The sequence below is a fragment of the Bos mutus genome, chromosome 6, assembly GCF_027580195.1.
Source record: "Bos mutus isolate GX-2022 chromosome 6, NWIPB_WYAK_1.1, whole genome shotgun sequence".
In the NCBI taxonomy this organism is placed as follows: domain Eukaryota; kingdom Metazoa; phylum Chordata; class Mammalia; order Artiodactyla; family Bovidae; genus Bos; species Bos mutus.
Window position 1 is genome coordinate 95,568,010 of NC_091622.1, and position 20,102 is coordinate 95,588,111.

The 20,102-nt window shown below is 39.8% G+C and overlaps 1 protein-coding gene across 1 annotated transcript in view; it reads right to left on the reverse strand.

Annotated features, from left to right (window-relative positions):
* Nucleotides 1-16,521: 16,521 nt before the first annotated feature.
* The window catches only part of PRKG2 (protein kinase cGMP-dependent 2), a 127,788-nt gene continuing 124,207 nt past the window's right edge, over nt 16,522-20,102 (reverse strand). Inside the window, exon 19 of the mRNA XM_070372983.1 lies at nt 16,522-19,513. Within this exon, the coding sequence (XP_070229084.1) occupies nt 19,418-19,513 (96 nt within the window). The 3' untranslated portion in view covers nt 16,522-19,417. The remainder of the gene's footprint in view (nt 19,514-20,102) is intronic.

A 20,102-nucleotide genomic window follows, 5' to 3' on the forward strand; every position in this document is an offset into this window, starting at 1 on the left:
TTATCCAACTGCTAGAAAGCTGGGCTTACAGCCAGGAACCACCCAGAAAATGCAAGAGCCATTTCCTGGCATCTGAGACTAATTGTTCCAAGGCATCTGGTCATAAATTCTATAATCATTTACTGAGCACGTACAATATGCTAGGCAGCGAGGATGTAAAGTCACATGGCACACCGAGGGGACACTGATGTGTGAGCCAGTGATAGGAATGCAGCACAGACTTGTCCTCAGGGCAACATCGCATTCTCCCAACCCACGTCCCATAAGGAAACCATCCAGATTCCGTGCTGATAATAAAACACCAGCCATTGTGAATGTTGTACAGTTCGAGGAAATCAGATTAAGAAATTTATAACCAGAATGATAATCCATCTTAACTTGCCCTGGTCAGTTCCCAAATTAATCTTGCATTGGCTTAATGAAGCACCTCCTTGTACCCTCCAAATCAATCTCGTTCATTCGATAAGTGATATGGTCACCCGACTTGTGTCTAATGGAGGTTAATACTTGCTTTAATATACAGTACATAACTTAATTTTCATTTCTGGAGCACATGACTCATGCAAGCATAGGGCTAGCTGTTGCTGGCACCACACCCTTCATGAGAATTAGAGGCAATGATATTACTCCTGCTCTTCAGATGAGGGAAATAAAATTTTAGGGAATTCAGTTACTTACCCAAGCATCACATAGATATTAAACAGTAATGCTAGGATTCGGGATCTTCATAGCATCTAGTGGAGTAAGTCTGACAACAATATTAAGGACTAAAGAAGACGATCCCTAGAGAAGCTCAAGACTTCCCTAGTGACTCAGACAGTAAAGAATCTGCCTGCAATGTGAGAGAACTGGGTTTGATCCCTGGGTCAAGAAGATCTCCTGGAAGAGGGCATGGCAACCCACTCCAGTATTCTTGCCTGGAGAATCCTCATGGATAGAGGATCCTGGCAGGCTACACTCCATGGGGTTGCAAAGAGTTGAACAAGAGTGAACTAAGTACAGCACAGAGAAACAGGTGGGAGACAATCAGGACCTGATCCATAAATGTAGACACGATGCTCACCACTGTGGTCACCCTGAGCCCAGGAAAAGACTGTATCCTCAGCCATCCCTACCACCCCCATGTCTACGCTCAGCTCTCACTGGCTGCTTCTTCAGCCCTGACACCTGATTGACCACAGCACACACACCACCACGTGGAGGGGTGGCTTCAGGCCAAGGGGATGTGTCCAGACCATGCAAACTGTTACCCAGTCCTCTTCAGAGACCTCCCTTGTGTCTTTGCAAGTTTCCTTTTTATCTCCTTGCATGTTATCATGCCTAAGGGATATGAGAAGAGAAACTTTTTTTTTACAGTTAAGTGGAACTTTTATGGTCTGTGAAAGATACATCTCTGTTGTTAGTTCCTTTATTTACCTCTATAGTGCAATAAATCAAAGCAGGAAATTACACGTTCAGATGAGGAAACATTGTGGAAGATGTAGTTAGAGATTTTTGTGGAAGTTTGCCCCAGTTACTCCAACTTTATTCCAATCTTCAATAAATGTTGCTTAATTGGCTTATCTGATAATAAAAGCAATTTATCATGATTGTGGGAAATACAGACAACCAAGAAAGATATAAAAACAAAGTGAAAATTGTAATTTCATCACCAAGAAGCTACAGTACTGTTTTAATTTATCTTTCTGGATATTTTTCCATCGTAGTGAAATGAGATGAAATGTTAGTCACTCAGTCATGTCCAACTCTTTGCAACCGCATGGACTAGGGCTCACCAGGACCCTCTGTCCTTGGAATTCTCCTGGCAAGAGTTCAGGAGTGGGTTGCCATTTCCTTCTCCAGGGGATCTTCCCAACCCAGGGGTCAAACCCCGCTCTCCTGCATTGCAGGTGGACTCTTAATCATTTGAGCCACCATGGAAGCTCTCATTAAACTTTTGTTAAAATACAAAGTTTTAATTTATATCTTTCTGGATATTTTTCTGTGGTAATTCATATGCATATACTATTCATTATATTATTAAAAGTAAAATTGTGACATACTATATTTATTCTTTTCTAAGCTCAATCTCCTTAGTGAACTGTAAATATTTTATGTTATACACATAAATCTATAAAATTTTTTCATTATAGTATAATAGTAGTCTAATATGTGGCTCTATCCCAATTACTTAACTATTCCTAAATAGTAAAATATTTAGAGTTGGTAGCTTATTGTTGGTTATTTGCTATTTCCTTTACTACTACACAAAATGCTACAACAAAGATGATCACAAATACATTTCCGTGTAGCTGTCCATCCAGTTGTTTCTTTTAGATATACTAAAAGTGGAATCTTTTCCATTTTGATTCATATAGTCAGGCTTTATTTAGATAGGTCAGCCAACACACACTCCCATCACTCCTGTATGGAAGGACATCATGGTGCACTCAGTATTTGTGATTACTTTGCTCCTCTGACAAGAATTTTAAAATTCACTGTTACTAATAATTAACTTTAGATAATTGCATAATTAAATAGTAATTAAAACTAATTTCATTGCTTAAAAAATAATTTAGCCTATCTCTTTGCTGGTAAAGCTTAAATATGTGTTTAACAGACTTTTAATTCTCTGTAATTCTTTTCTGAGAATGACCTGTTTATGTCCTTTGCTCATTTTATCTCTAAGGAGTCTTTTTTTAAGTTATTCATTTGTAAGAATTCTTGATACATTAAAGATATAAAATTTTAATCTGTTACTCATGTTCCCAAGGCTTTCCCTGAGTGGTCATCTGTCTTTTTAAAATTGATTATGAGGTATGTATATTTATATGTATATATTTACATAAGTGTTCATACAGAAAGAATAGATGTGGACAAGAATACAGCCGTGGACAGTCACAGACATAGGGACAGTTTACTATTCTTGTCACCTCCTCATTCCTACACCTATGAGTAATTATCTAACCCTCAGACATCTCCAAGGAACTCTTGTGATGCTCAGGTATGAAATTTATTAACTTTCAGAAAGTATTTTCGATATTTACCCTTTAAACGTTTATCTCTTTCTTGAACTTTAAAGTCCTTGAGTTTCACAAAGCACTCCACAGAGGGCCTGGCAGGTATGAAATAGACAAGTGGTGAAAACCTTTGCATCTCACCTTCTCATCTTAGACACGCCGACTCGGTCCCTCGGAGGTTTAGCCCCAGGACCTGCCAGAAGTCACACAGCAGAGACGATGCTCCTGAGGCTTCGTTCAGTACTGCGCCCACCATCCTCTCTTGTTTCACACGATAATAAAACACATCACACAAACCATCCCAGTGAGAAAAGTACCATAGGACCAACAGGGTCTCAGCCACACAGGCTCCTACCTGCAAAAGGAGGGTAGCAGAGTGCCTGAGATTGCGTGTATTGTTGTTGCTGTTGTTTTATTTGGTCCTTTCAGCCCCCTCTGACCACAGCAGCAAGTTGAATCTCACGAACAGGGCTGGTTGATTTGCTTTGGTGTGAGGTCTCTTTCTGGAAGCAGCTAGAGCCCGGTGTGTTATTATGACCACTAGATGGAGTCCAGTTATTAGTCTGAAGCGCCAACACTGCTTGTTGAAGGGCATCCCAGCTTCCACAATTACCCAGAGTGTGACTGGCCATTGTGCACAAGTTCTCGGACAGCCCTTGCTTCCAAAGGGGACAATTCTAGACAACCCTGGAGATCAAAGGGTTTTGTCTTTTTCTTTGTTGTGAGCAAAGTATCCTTTTGTGAGGCTCTTCAGCGGAATTTCAAAGAGGCTGCATTTAAATGTTCCTAGACCAGGGACGGGGGAACCTGGTGGGCTACCGTCTATGAGGTCACACAGAGTCGGACACAACTGAAGTGACTTAGCAGCAGCTGCAGACCCCTACTTCCCCTCCTCCTCCTAACTCGCTCCTTTACTTTTATTGTTCTTAAAGAGAAAGAGTATTCTGTGAATCCCATGTGCTCATCCCAGTGCTTCCCAGGTGGCGCAGTGGTAAAGAATCTGCCTACCAATGTAGGAGACGCTGGAGATCCCTGGGTTGGGATGATCCCCTGGAGGGGGAGGAAATGGCAACGCACTCCAGTATTCTTGTCTGGGAAATCTTATAGACAGAGGAGCCTGGTAGGCCACAGTCCATGGGGTCACAAAGAGTTAGACGCGACTGAGCACAGACTGACTCCTACTTTCTCTGCCTCTCTTACTCCCTCTCTCTCCTTTACCTTTATTGTTTTTAAAGAGGAAGAGTGTTCTGTGCATCCCTCAGCCAGATATTTCTGCTCCCAAAGAATTCTGAGTTTCCATTCAGGTCACCACAGTGCATTAAGTAGAGTCACCTGTGTTATATAGTATGTTCTTATTTTTTAACCCATTTTATGCCTAGTATCAATAGCATATATGTCTCAATCCCAGTCTCCCAATTCCTCTCATCCCCTCTTTCCCCTTAGTATCCATACATTTGTTTTCCAGTCTATGTTTCTATTTCTACTTTGTTTTGTAAAGCAACTCTACTCCAATAAAAATTAATCGTTAAAAAAGTATAATGAGCTATTAGATTTGCCTGGTGAGAGAATATTGCTGCACTGAAGTAATAACAAAAAAATCAAGAAATAGTTTCACCTCTTTATTTAAACGCCACATGGATCTACAATGGAATTCCTCTTGATCACACATATTCAATTAAAACTTTTTCAGGAAATTGTATTCAGGAGTGCCTTTTGTCACATTATTATCTGATCAGTTTTCACAGAGAACGTGGCACATTTTGCAAATGCCGTCTTTTTCCATGCTTTGAATACTTATTAAATTTGCACGATTTTTAACAGTCATTACCATGCATTTCCCGGACCTATCAAATAGAGACACAGATCAGATGTGCCTGAAAGTGGGGCAAACAAAACCCAGAACGGCAGTTCTTACTCTAAGCACTAGAGCTTTTTAAAATTCAAAATCATTCCACTTCACTTGTATAAAAACAAATTGCCCCAGCTTCCCTGGGGCGCTAACCATCAGTTGAGTTAACTAAATCCTTGGTTAAAAATACAGAAAATAGCATCTTATATACATTAATATGTCTAATATTTGGAGAAGGCAATGGCATCCCACTCCAGTACTCTTGCCTGGAAAATCCCATGGACAGAGGAGCCTGGTGGGCCACAGTCTATGGGGTCGCTAAGAGTCGGACAAGACTCAGCGACTTCACTTTTACTTTTCACTTCCCTGCATTGGAGAAGGCAATGGCAACCCACTCCAGTGTTCTTGCCTGGAGAATCCCAGGGACGGGGGAGCCTCCTGGGCTGCCGTCTATGGGGTTGCACAGAGTCGGACACGACTGAAGTGACTTAGCAGCAGCAGCAGCAGCATGTCTAATATTGTTCACCTTTAAGTAGCTCAAGTTGGTAACAAATGTGACAGAGTTCCCTTGCATCCACCTTCACATTACTTAGCTTGAGAATGATGGAGACATTTAAAGGAGGCTTAGGAAAATAATCAACCATTTAACCGCAAGGTAGTAGAGTGCCATAAGTATGACTTACAAGATAGAGGAAGATTTTTAGGTCAAAACAAAATCTTTCTGGTATGTATATATATATATATATATATACATACATCTTCCCAGGTGGTGCAGTGGTAAAGAATCCACCTCCCAATGCAGGAGATGCCAGAGCACAGGTTCAATCCCTGGTCTGGGAAGATCCCCTGGAGAAGGAAACAGCAACCCACTCCAATATTCTTGTCTGGATAATTCCATGGTTAGCGGAGTCTTGTGGGCCACAGTCCCTGGCATCACAAAGAACTGGACATGACTGAGCATAACTGTGTCTCTTGTGTCTCCTGCATTGACAGGTAGATTCTTTACCACTGAGCCACCTGAAAAGCTCAGTTGGAGTTACCTTATTTTAAATTCTTACAGTGTTTTAGCAAGCTCATATAAGAATAACCATTTTCCTCTGAGTACTATTTAACTATATCCCAAAGGTTTTTGAAATGCATTGCTCATTTTTAAAAATTAATTTCTACCTTGAAACTTTATGTTTTAAAGTCATCTTTAAAACTCAGAGTCATTGGGGGAAAAAAAATGTAATTTCCTACTGAATAGTTGTTTGGTTCTATTATTGGTTCTAGTTTTATTGCACTGCATACTTGGTTATTTTTTCCAATCTACTTTTTAGTGCACCAAGTATCTCTTTGATAAATCTAAAAATCCTTTCCCCAAAATTTAATTTAACATATAACAATTTTAATTTGGATGAAGTGCTTTTAAGTGAAATGAATTGGATAATTTTCCATCATTAAATTTGTGTTTTGAAAAAAAAAATAAACACTAGAGAAGTACAAATGGTAACTGATGGAGATGTAGAGTGGAAACAAGAACAATTCTAAAGCGCTCAAATAAACCCAACAAGAGATGATGTTATCCTGAACAGAGACAAGAGATGCAGAATGAGGAATTATGTTTTGAACTGAGTTTGTGGTCACTAGAAAATTTAGATGGATTCGATCAGAAACCTGTTGGCCTGCAGCTTAGCAGTAAGGTCTGGTATGGAGATAAGAACTTGGAGTTACAGTTACACAGGTAATACTAAAAATAGTAAGTATAAAGGAGGTAGAGTCATCTGTAAGGAGAGATGGGCCAAAGGAATTGAGAAAACTGGTGAAAGTTTGATTTGATGGAGAGCAGTTGTGAAGAATGAAGGCAGAGTGAATACCAGAGTCCTAAATTGAGGATTAAGTCCAAAGTGTTGAATTGATAGTTGTATCTTTATATAGGTTAGTTGGCCTGTTACGCTATGGAGGCCAAGTTTGGTACTCTTTGACCTTCTTGCTAGAGAACTGGTAAGAAGAGCAGGATTTGGGGATGAAAGATGACGAGTTGTCTTTCAGACATGCTTGCACCAAGTACAAAAAATCTAACATAGTAGAAGTTGAAAATATAAATGCCCAGAGTTTGAATAAGAGTAGGAGTAGGTAATGGCACCCCACTCTGGTACTCTTGCCTGGAAATTCCCATGGACAGAGGAGCCGAGTGGGCTGCAGTCCATGGGGTCACTAAGAGTCGGACACGACTGATCAACTTCACTTTCACTTTTCACTTTCATGCATTGGAGAAGGAAATGGCAACCCACTCCAGTGTTCTTGCCTGGAGAATCCCAGGGATGGGGGAACCTGGTGGGCTGCCGTCTATGGGGTCCCACAGAGTTGAACATGACTGAAGCGACTTAGCAGCAGCAGCAGTAGCAGAAGTAGCTGTGAGCTCTAATTCAGGCAATAAAACAAATTAAAAGATGAATGCAATCTGGCAAGTGGAAGAGGAAGGTGTGAGTAGAGTGGTGACCTAGTATTTAGCAAGCAAATAAGAATTTTACTCCAGGCCCGAAACTGTTTACTTGGGAGGCTACACACTCCAAAAATATTGGCATTCCCCTAGTTTGGGTGGCACTAGCGATAAGGAACCCACCTGCCAATGCAGGAGACGTAAGAGGCACTGGTTTAATCCCTGTGTCAGGAAGATCCTCTAAAGTAGGAAATGGCAACTCACTCCAGTATTCTTGCCTGGAGAATCTCATGGACAGAGGAGCCTGGTGGGCTACAATCCATGGGGTTGCAAATAGTCGGACACAACTGAAACGACTTAGTACGCACACAAGCACTGGTTTACAAGAAAGTACATTTTTTCTCTTGATAGCAACACATTACTTTGAACCCAAATGGTATTGCTTATTGTTTCTATTAGTCTATATTTTCACACTTGGCTTGAATGGATTTCTGATGTGTTTCCATATATCCTTAGGTTACCCTGTCCATCTAGAGAGAAGTTGGAGTAAAGGATAAATTGGTTCATAACATGATTCTATAGGTAACTTCCCTGAGTAGTCAACAACCTTTTGAACATATACTTCTTCCCACTAAAAATAACCTTGTTCACTTATCTTCATATTTGCATACTTGCAAGTATGCACTCATCGGCATGAATGCAAGTCATAGAAGCAAAAATAAACCAGTAAGACTTATGTGAAAACCATAAGATAAATTTAATGGCACAACCCTGCTAGGAATAAGCAGTATTCAGTTTGAGTTGGAAAAAAAGTGAAGAAAACTAACCACAGAGGGCTAGGAAAGCTTCCCTAGGGTCTGTAGATTGGGTCTATTCCATAGAAGAGGGGTATGCAGACTCTTGCAAAGGAAAGATGTGATATATCTAGGAAGTGAAGACGATTTTTAGAGCAGCTGGTATCCCAACTCTGCTTCATTCCAAAAAAAAAAGCTAAAACAGTAGCAGAAATTGAACTTAACATGAAGAAGGATTAAAGCTAAAATACTCCACCATCTAAAACCACTACAACATTACTTTTATATGATGTACATATTTTGACTGACACCTGGAGCAACATATGCTTGAGGATATATTTGAGCACTACTGTTATGTCTGGTTTAAATTAGTCCATGAAAGGCACGGTCTTTTAACTAGTTTTGCACCCAGAAAATACACCATACAATGTGTAGGATCTAGAACTGTTTTTTCCAGTTTTTTTTAAATCCATGCTGACCTTCAACTATGACTATAACGCACACCAAAAGTCCTTTTAAAATGTTGGCCGAATACATGTTTGAAGTGTGTTAGTTTCTTTTCCCTCCAGGGTAAATTTTCATCTATTAAGTAGTAGAAACAATTGCTTATAAAATTGAGGCATAAAGTTCAAGTGAGATAACAGTTATTTATTTATTTTATAATCTTATGTGTCTCTTTTTGGCTTTGCTGGGTCTTCGTTACTGCTCAGGCTTGTCTCTAGCTGTGGCGAGCAGGGGCTACCCTCTAGCTGTGGCGCTTGGGCTTCTCAGTGTGGTGTCTTCCGCTGATGTGGAGCACAGGCTCAGTAGCTGTGGCACACGGGCTTAGCTGCTCCGCGGCATGTGGGATCTTCCCAGACCAGGGATCGAACCTGTGTCTCCTGCCTTAGAAGGCAGACTCTTTACCACTGAGCCACCAGAGAAGCCCTGAAATAACATTAATAATGTACTTAGCACACTGCCTGTCAATAAATGCTTAAGATGTTAATCCTTTTCCTTTTTTTTAATCTTGAACAATGTAATCACCAATATCTGGCAATCTCATCTGAAAAATTACTGAGACCACATGCTGTTCTTAGAAGAGGAATATTTTAAAATTATATGTAATCATACACACACATATATATACTTACAGATACTTATGTACACACCTATATATATACCTGTATACATCTATTTACTCACCTAGAACCTTCAAAAATCTCAAGAACTGTTCTTATTTCTTCTTCTCTTTATCTCATTCTTCCCATCCAAGCCTGTTACCTGTTACTTTCCAAAACACAGCCTCAGTCTACCGATCACTCCTTTTATGTGATCCGTCTGACATTCTAGTCTGAACCAGTTCCCATTAGTTTTCCCTTGAATTAAATATTTCAACATCCTGCTAACTTGTCTGTCTGCTTCCTTCACTCCCTATCTATGCTCCTTCAGAGCACAGTCACCAGTATGATCTTTTGAAAACATAAATCAGCTCAAGTCACTCTCCTGTTCTAAAGGGGAAAAAAAATCACGTCCTTCATATTTTTTTGGTGATAAACCCAAGCACTTTATATGGTAGAGGAAGTTTTCCTAATCTGGTCCTGCCTACCTCTTTGAGCTCTCATTATTCTGGAAACTTACAAGACTTCTTCCTGTTTCCCCAACATGCCAAATTCATTAATACCCCAACATTTTTTGCATTTGTTTATTTATTTTTTTTTGCATGGAACACTTTTTCCTAGACTGTATCAAGATTGTTTCCCTTTTAGCATTCAAATCTCATCTCAAATGTCACTTACTCCGGAAAGCATTTCCTTACCAGTTATTCAAAGCCATTCTCACCTCTCCTCAGGCTCAGTGTGTCACATTAGCCTATTTAACTATATTAACAGAGTTTATCACTATGATGAAAAACAGTTTATTTGTTTATTTTTGCAGAGTAAATAATTCTCCTTTTGAATTACTTACATGATCTTGTTTTTGCCTTCCTTGGAATAAATCTTGGTTCTTCTCTAGAAGCATCCACCTGCCTATTAGGATGAGTTCCAGGAAAGTAGCAGAGAAAGTCTCAGCTGACATTAAGCTTCTGGAAGTCAAAAGCCAAGCTTTGATCCTGAGAAAGGATTATCTAAATTCCTCTATCTGCTTTAGCTTATAAAGGATCAGGCCTTGTTAAGAGACCAGAGAATTTTATATATGTAAGAAAAGTCCAGGGAGAAAAGAAAGAGGGAAAAGCCTACCCTTTTCTAGCCAGAGGGAACTGTGAAAGGAAGGAAGGAGGAGAGGACACCCTTGCTCCCATTTGGGACTCAAGCTGCTCTAGAATAAATGTCAGCACAGTAACTCTGGGGACACAGCGTGGCCTGCAGTACAAGTGCGTGTGTGCTCAGTCGCGTCTGACTCTTTGCAACCCCATGGACTGTAGCTTGCCAGGCTCCTCTGTCCATGGGATTTCCCAGGCAAAAACACTGGGAGTGGCATGCCATTTCCTACTCCAGGGGATCTTCCCAACCCAGGGATAGAAGCCGTGTCTCCTGAATTGGCAGGCAAATTCTTTACCACTGAGACATCTGGGAAGCCAAGACTCTGAGCTAGTTCGTCCTAGGTCCACATGCTTTCTGCATTGTGAAAACAAGACCTGTAATTCTGAAGGTCTGCTAGGTTGCTCCTCAGAGAGCATCACCTTAGTAGGTGGCTTTGTAGTGAGCAGGTCAAGTAAAGCTGGAAGGGACCACAGTCAATCCCTAAAGGTGCCAGCAGTAACCACAAGGAAGCTGAGTCATTGAGGGAGGGCTTGGGCCTTGTCTCAGCCTAGAGAGAACAAATGGTGGGCTTCTCCAGCCATAGACTTCTGCCATGAACAGCAGTCAAACACAGAGCAACCATGTGGGTATCTGAACTTAGAGCCTTGTCTCATTCTCCATCTTGGTCAGGGACATAATTAGAAGAGAGGCTAAATGGGAATCTGAGCAATTTTGTCTAAGAGAGACTGAATGTTTTCTCAAACTCTGTGATTTACCCGAATTTCTTTGTTGTGTTGTGCTTAGTCACTGTGTCCAGCTCTTTACAACCCTTTGGACTGTAGCCCTCCAGGCTCCTCTGTCTATGGGATTTTTCGGGCAAGAATACTGGGGTGGGTTGCCATTTCCTACTCCAGGGGATCTCCCCATCCCAGGGATCAAACTCGTGTCACCTGTGTCTCCTGCATTGCAGGCAGATTCTTTACCCGCTGCGCCAAAAGGGAAGCCCCTAGAACCTCCTATTTTTTAGTCCCTCCACTGTGTCTGACTCTTTGCAACTCCATGGACTAAAGCCCCAACAGACTCCTCTGTCCATGGAATTCTCCAGGCAAGAGTACTGGATTGGGTAGCCATTCCCTTCTCCACAGAATCTTCCCAACCCAGGGATTGAACCCAGGTCTCCTGCATTGCAGGTGGACTCCTCACTGTCTGAGCCGCCAGGGAGACCTCCTGGGGAGCTAATAAATCCCACAGAGGACCAGGCTGCTTCAAGTGGAATGGGGCCTAGGCCTTGATACTTGTATTAGTCCCCATCAAATGCTGATATCAATCAAAATTTGAGAACCACTGCCCTAAAAGGATTGTATAAATTATTTCATTGGATTAACTTTAAACTAGATGAGACTTTTCATGTCCTCTCACTAATCAATAGGTGGAAGCCCAAAGGGTATAAGCTACAGATACAGCTTTTAAATTTATATTTTTTCTATGAATATCCAGATTTTATGTTGAATTACATTTTGTAATGCCTTCCATCTGTTTAACAATTTACAGTCATCCTCTTAGAATTAGAATATATGCTTCATGATGGAAGGAGTCTGGTCTATGTTGATCACTGGTAATCACCAGGTCTGGTAGAGAGAAGACACACAAATATGTGTTGAAAGAATCCTTCAATCAGTTGGTTCATTAACTAGTTAAGTAATTTATGCATATGTATTTAGTGGAGAAAATTTGGTGTCAGAAGATACTCTGCCTGAGGATGATAGAGACGGTTGGGGGGATAAGAGTCAGAAAGTCTGGCAAACGCATAACTAGGTATTACCTAAAAACAGCTAAAAACACCCAGCAAAGTAAATCACCTGCTGCTAACAACCAAAAGCCTTAACTTGCATCTGTAAAAGTTTGAGGCAAAGATTTAAGTAAAAGCTTAATGCTGGACAAGCCTGATAGGGTATGTCAGTCACCTGCCTTTAGAATGATTTGATGGAGTGGACTTTGTATTTGATGTTCCCCAGTCCTTTCTTTTTTTCAATGATTTTTCTAGTATCTAGCCTAGCTCTCTGTTTCAAGTGTATTTTTTAAAGTAAACGTTCATGATCATAAAATAGAAGTTCAGTGTATAAAATGTAGCAATAGATAAAAATATCCATGATCACACTGCCTTGAGATCATCACTGTTCACCTACCAGGTCATCCAATAAATATGAATATAGATTAGGACCGTGAATTTGGTCCTTCTGCTGTACCTTCAGTGCCTAGTAGAGTGCCTGGAACAGTGCTTAATTAATAAGTGTAGAATGAATCAATTAAGAAACACATTAAATATTTTTCTTCACATTCACTATGCCTGAGTATAAGAAGGTTCCTCTTAATCCCTTTGATAAAGAATATATATATATATATTAATATTTTTATTAGCCTTTCTTTACTTTCTTTGGCCTTGATTCATGGATCAAATTTTTAAGTATTTCTAGTTATACCTGAATATTTTCACTCTTCTTACCCTGTTTGGTCTACTTCGTTTCCAGGATTGATACATTGCCAGTGTCTTCCTTGAGCTCATCATATTTTCTTCTGCTGCTTCTTTTCTTTTCCCTTTTTTAAAAAATAAGTCCATTTATTTATTTTTGGCTGAACTGGGTCTTTGTCGCTGCACATGGGCTTTCTCTGGTTGCTGTGAGTGGGGTCCACTGTCTAGTTGTGGTGTAAGGGCTTCTCATTTTGGTAGCTTCTCTTGTTGCAGAGCACGGGCTCTAGGCATGGTCTTCTTTTGGCACACAGGCTTAGTCATCCTGTGGCCTGTGGAAGCTTCCCAGACCAGGGATCAAACTCATGTCCCCTGCATTGGCAGGTGGATTCTTAACCACTGGACTACCAGGGAAGTCCTGCTTCTTATTTTCTTAATGCATGTCCACCTAGTTAATATTTATCAAAACAAATTTCTTGTTATTTTTCTTATACCATGTTAAATTCATAACAAACAATTAAATAAACAAAAATGCTTTGGTGTCATGCTTTCCAAAACTGAAAATGCTCCAGGTTGAACTCAGTGTAGAGCGTGTCTGTAAACCGCCTGAGACAAATTGATATTGCCGGTTTTAGGGTGAGTCACGTGGCCTGTGCTCTGTATACACTGATAAGTGAAAATGGGTAGAAAGACAGGAAGCAGATCTCATTAGTTAAAGATTCTAAATAAATTACATAAGAATAATGATATATATAGGTTTGAAATGCAGTGACTTTGTACCGTGTTAATTCAGCTAAGCCAGAAATATATTCCCCAGATTTCCCTTCTCTATGCAATTCTGAATCTGGCTTTGCCACAAGAGACATCTGCCTGTATCTGTGAGACACCTCAAATGTCGGTGAGTAGCAGCCATATTTATATTCTGGAGGTCGGTGCAAGACCAAGCACAGCTGCACCTCGTGCACATTTCTGTTGATACACTGGCTCGCGTTGGTGGTGAAGGGCAGTAGCCAGGCTTGTGGTTCCTCCAACTCCAGCCAGATTGCTCCTTTGGCATCTCCTTTGCCAATGCTGAGCGAGGTGTATAAAAGTGTCAGCTCATCCTACAAGCCACCCATATGGCCAAAGTCGGCAACCTTGAAAGACAGACATAGATCCTCATTTGTCTTTATGGGTTCTGGTTTGCCAGTTTGTCTTCTCGTGTTCACTTTGTTCTTGTCTCTCCCGCTTCATGTCTGTCTTTCCTTCCCAATCTAGTGGTTTAATTCCTACACACACATTTCTTATCTCACCATTTCTACAGGTCCCAAATCTGGGAGTTGCTTATTTGGCTCCTTTGGCTCATGAACTCTCACTAGGCTTTGACCAAGTACTGGCTAAGGTGATATTTTCATCCGGAGGCTCAATCAAAGGAGTATCTACTTGCAGTTGGCAGAATTCGGTTCATCACAGGCTGTGGGACTGGGGGCCTCGTTTCCTTATTGGCTGTTGGCCAGTGGTTTCCTTAATTATTTGCCACATGAGTTCCTCCACAGAGAAGTTCACGTCATGGCAGCTGGCTTCCATCGGAGCAAGCAAATGAGAGAGAAAGCAAAGGCAGGCAAGACAGAAGCAGATTCACTTTGCAACATAATCTCAGAAGCGACTTCCCATCACTTTTATTCTATTTGTAGAAGGATGTAACTAGATTCAGTCAACACTCAAGGGAAGGTGATTATAAAAGGGCATGAACACCATAAGCTGGACTCATTGAAAGGCATCTTTTTTTTTCTGTTGTTGTTTTTAAATATTTATTTATTCATTTGTGTCTTAGTTGTGGCACACAAGATATGCAATCTTCTCTGTGATATGTGGTATCTGTTAGTTGTGGCTGTGGGATCTAGTTCCCTGACCAGATATCAAACCTGGGCTGCCAGCATTGGGAGCACAGAGTCTCAGCCACTGGATCACCAGGGAGGTCCCTGGAAAGCATCTTTGAGGCCGACTACCAAGCCTTTCAAATAGGCAAAAGGCCTTCTCAATATCTGAAGCATGTGCTACACACATCTTCTATTTTTAAAGAATAGAACTTCTAAGCATCATTTTTTTCCATAACGTCCTCACAGAAAAGATTTGTGCATGTAGCTTTTGCCTAATGGAGTGGATCATGAATTCATACATAGGAAACTCACCAAATTTTTAAAGAAAATATATCATCTTGGAGTAAAGAAAGAGAGACAAATTGAAAAAAGCATCTCTACCTTCAAACATGTACAGTCGGGAAACAGGCTAAGAAGTCAGTGGCAACCATATCTTACAGAAAAAAAAAAAGGGTAACTCAGAGGCAAAACCAAGATTCTACAAGGTGGAGCCAAGATTCTGCAGGGTGGAGCCAAGAGCTATGGCAAACAGCTCACAGGGAGTGGGACTGAGCCCTAAGCAGTGAAATGGTAACATGCATCAGACTAAATTTCAGAATTCTATGGAAGGCTTTGTGCCTCTAATTTTCTCACTCTTGGAATGCAAGGATCTGTTGTGGTTATCCTTTGGTTGTCTCACCATTCAGTGCTGTGAGTGTGAGAATAGATGTCTTGTTAACTTAGGTCACAGGCGTTTTGACCTAAAAGAATATATCCAAGGAATCACATCTGAGGTGTCTTCATCCACACCTGAATGGAACTTAGATGACAAGATCCCAGACCTTGGGTTTGAGTCTGATATCATGAGATGATCTTTTTACAGAGGCTCTTGAGAGGGAATGCATTTATTTTGCACAAGGTAGTAATATAAGTAGCCTGTGGCCAGACAGTGGGTTGTGGTGGTTTTAAAACTTTCTTGCAAATTCTTTGAAACTCTCATTAAGAAACGGAGCCTCTGTTCCCTCCCCACAAATCAGGTGGGCTTGTGCTTCTACCCGTAGAATATGGCAGAAGTGATGAGGTGTGACTCCAATGCTGGTTCATAAAGTTTAGTGCTGCTTCTCTTTGTTGACTGGAACTCTTGCTCTCAAAGGCACACAAAAGGAGTCTGACTACTCTAATGACGTCATAACGTGAGGAATTCAAACCACATTGAGGATGTGTGTAAGCACGCTGGACAGCAGTCCTAGTCTTCGAGAAGTCCCAGGCTGGGCTCCAGATACATGAGTGAACAAGGCTTCAGGTAATTATAGCTCTCAGCCACTGAGTCACCCTAGTCTTTGAATCTTTCCATCTGATGTCCCAGATACTGTGGTGCAGAGACAAGTCATCTTTGTCATGTGCTGTCCAAATGTCTGATCCACCGAATCTAGAAGAAGAATCCAAGCAACTAAGAGGTGAGTGAGTGGAAGTCACTCAGTCGTGTCCAACTCTTTGAGACCCCATAGACTGTATAGCCTGCCAGGCTCCTCTGTTCATGGAATTCTCCAGACCAGAATTCTGGAGTGGGTGGCCATTCCCTTCTCCAGGGGATCTTCCCAACCCAGGGACTGAACACAGGTCTCCCACATTGCAGGTGGATTCTTTACTGTCTGAGCCACCAGGGAAGCTCAACTAAGAAGTTGTGGGTGAATTTGTTATATTGTTATAGCAACTGGAACTAAGCCATGAAAAACCATCACAGCTAAATTGAAAATGAAAGGCATATTTGAGGCCAATATTTAGCTTTCAAGGCAGTTAATAATCAGTGTTTTTATAACTATTTTAGAATCTTGTGTGAATGAAATAATGATGTAAATACTCCTAGTATAATACTTGGCAATAAAAAATAAGAGTTTATTATTATACCAAAAGATATATATGTATATATTTATTTCCAAATGGTTATTATCAATGACCTACAAGAAATAATATTCTGGCCCAATATTCTAAAACTTTACATATACCACCTCTAAGTTATAGATGAATAAATATGTGGTTTGTTATTCAAGGTCACACATATCTAGGAAGAGCAGGAATTCAAACCCATAGTATTTTACTCCAAATCTTTTCCTTGTCATCACAACATTCTCCTCACCCCAGACATTTTGATATTTAGAGAAAATAGGAAATTACCATTGTGAAAAGCTGACACCACAGAGAAGAGGCTCAAAAATGAAAAATCAACTTTGTACCCAGAAAAGACAGATTAGGAATGATTTAATGATTAGGAATATGAAGGATATGTATATAGGGGAATAATTTTCTGTATTTTATAAGAATACCTACATATCTAATTTATAAAAAGTTAGAATTTAGAAACTTAGGTGAGCAGTGAGCTCTTAATAAGCACTTCATTTTTGTGAGGATTAACTCTTCATATGCACTAAAGCTTAACTATCTTTACTTCATGATTTAAAACAAAAAGAAAAGATTGACATTATATTTAATTGATATGGTTGGCATACAGATACCAATGATACACAGAGTTCAGGACTAAATGGTTATTAAGGCCCCTTTAATTCTAACAGATAGTAACAGTACTTTCCATCTATGCAGCATTGATTATTTCGTTGAAATTGGTAAAGGACTCTCTATCAACTTACTCCCCAAAACAGGCCCCTAACGTAGGTATTATTTTAGTGTGCCTTTTTCTACAGGTGAGAAAGCTAGTACTCAAAAAAGTGAAGTCATTTTCCCAAGGTCATCCAGCTACAGAATAGAATTGGGTTTATATTATGGTTAGGTCTCTCATTTCTTCATCTTTATAAAGTACTCTAAAGGAAACCCAATAAAACCACATATGGAGATTATATAATGGCATGGCCAGTCATAGCCAAAGTAAACTTGTAGTACTCTAAGTTGGTTTTTATTTGTATATTTGTAAGCTGTTTTTGAATTACAACTACTGATCACCTTTGAGAATACCATTGCTAGTATAACTGTACAGTTCTAATATTAACCTAATACATAAATTTCCTACATTTATAGGTGGGTAATTGAAAAATATATACATGGAAAAACATACAGCGCTTACAAACCAAATGCAAATAAAACTCTTTAAAAAATCTTAGAAATTCATTAAGCGGGTTACGTCAATCCTATTAAAAATGCTTCATCTATGTACAATTTTAAAAATACTACTCCAGGAAACAAAAATTCTTTGGTTCAGCAAAAAGATTCTAAATGTGGAAATATAATTTGTTAAGGATGCACCTTCTTGGGTGGGGCCTCACTCATCTGTTTTAACACTTCAGAAAGCAGATAACTGATTCTCTGAATGCTGAAAATATGGGTGGAGTGTGGGTAGAGGTTGCTTTTCCTATAGAACATCAGCATATGGAAATATAACCAGGAGCTTGAACAATGCAGAAGCTTCATTAATGGAACTTTTTAATGCAGAAGAAACGTCATTTTTACTCTGCTAGATCAGAAAGGTAGAAAGTCGGCTTCCTATCCATTTGGAAAGGAGGGTGGGAGAATAATCATGATTGACACAGAAAAACATTCTACTAGCAAAGTTCTTAGGCACTGGCATCCAACACTATTGAAACAAATCTACCCATCATTTGGAAGACTACAGAGGAGACAGGAGGGGACTTGATGTCGGGTGTCCTTGTTACTGGGCATTACTTCTCGAGCGGCTGGCCTGCCTTACATATCTAAAATTATAAATAGTCCCATGACTCATACATCTTTTTAAAAAATTATTAATGCAACAGTGATTTTGGTTTGCATCAATATTTGCCAATGGGATTTTCATTAAAAATTAACTGTGTTTATTCTATACTCTTGGTTTATTAATAGCAACAGTCACAGAACTGGCCAAAATATCTCAGAGTCTCAAAGAGTCAACATTTTGACCTTTTGGAAGTTTTTCTCCTCCACAGGTAAGGGGAAGTAAAAGCCTTCACAATCTAGTTTCTGCATATTTTCTAAGTTGATTGTGAAAATATTTAATATGTAAGATAAAACTTTTCCAAAGGCCCCTCAATTAACCACACGTTACAACCACCTCTCACAAGACTTCTGCAAAGTCTCTGAGGTACCACAGCTGGTCACGGGAAAATAAAAAATATTTTTTGCTTTGTTTATTTTTTCTAAGTTCTCCAATATAATATAATTACCTGGAAGGAAGAATTAACTCATTTATGTTAGGAAGTGGTACCAAGGACTAATATTCAAATTTGCCTTTCCCCAGACTACTTTCAGAAGCATATTAATTTATTTCTAGGTTGAATGCAGGTAAAAATCAAGAATTTCTATTGACTAACAAGTTTCCTGCAAACCGCAATTTCAAGATGCCATGATGCTTACGTGAGATTGTTGGGAAAGGGAAATTTTCCAAAATTAACCCTTGTTCTTCCTTCTATTTGAATGACTTAGTTGCTCAAGGACAAGACATTTTTTATACCTTACTAGGACTTAAACAAGACAAGAATGATAAGGACGGAGCAATAGATTGCAGAGAAGATAATGTCCCTTTAACAAAAATGGTTCTGACTTTGAAGAGGGGACTAAGACAGCCTTCAACATTTGAGAAAAGCAAAGAATGGAACACATGAATAATTCACAGCATCTAAATGAGACGTTATAATTCAAAACCACCTCTGCACCCACTCTCGACCACCACCCCCCCCCCGCCCCCGCCAGATCATGGGCAGGGATTCGTTTCTCTAATGGTCTTCCAAAAGATAGTGTCAAACTCCAAAGAGAAATGATCAGTGTTGGATTACTAGGACGTCTAGTCCTCTTGATTCTGTAGGCAGTGATCGTCTTCCCTTCTCTCAGAAGTCTTTGTCCCAGCCTGACAGCTCATCTGGAGGCACCCCCCTTTCAGGAGGATACTTGTCAAAGTAGCTGTGATCTGTGGGTCCACTGAGCTAGTAGAGAAAAGATGAAACCAAAGGTGAGGATAATGTTGACAAAGCATGCTAGAACACATGGGAATGCTCCCTGTATCTGAACACTGATTTTATACTGCAGCCACTTGTAAGGTACGCATAAGGAAAAGATGACCAGTTATCAGTTTTGAATCACACTCTCAACCTCATGAGATCTCCCCTTTAGAACAAATGGATTGGATTCCAGAATTACCTTTGATAGGAGCTACCTGGCCTGAGAAGTTATTTCTGAAAGAAAAGGTGAAAAAAAATGATATCTATTTTTCAAACTGGAAAACATTTTAAAAGGAAATACTTTTTCTTTAAAAATGGGTCAGAATCCTTCTTCCATTTTGTATATTTCTCATCAATCGAAATTTTATATGGCTAATTGACCCATATAAAGTCTCCAGAAGTTCAAACAATGGGAAAATTCAAAATGTTTGTTTTGAATGACTTTGTTGAAAGAATGAAATGACTCTGGTGTTCAGTTACTCTGTAAATCAAGTGGTTTCCAATTTTTAGTCTTCAAGTTTCATTAGTATCTAATTGAATTATCAGCTGGTAGATAATTGAAAATACTATTTAG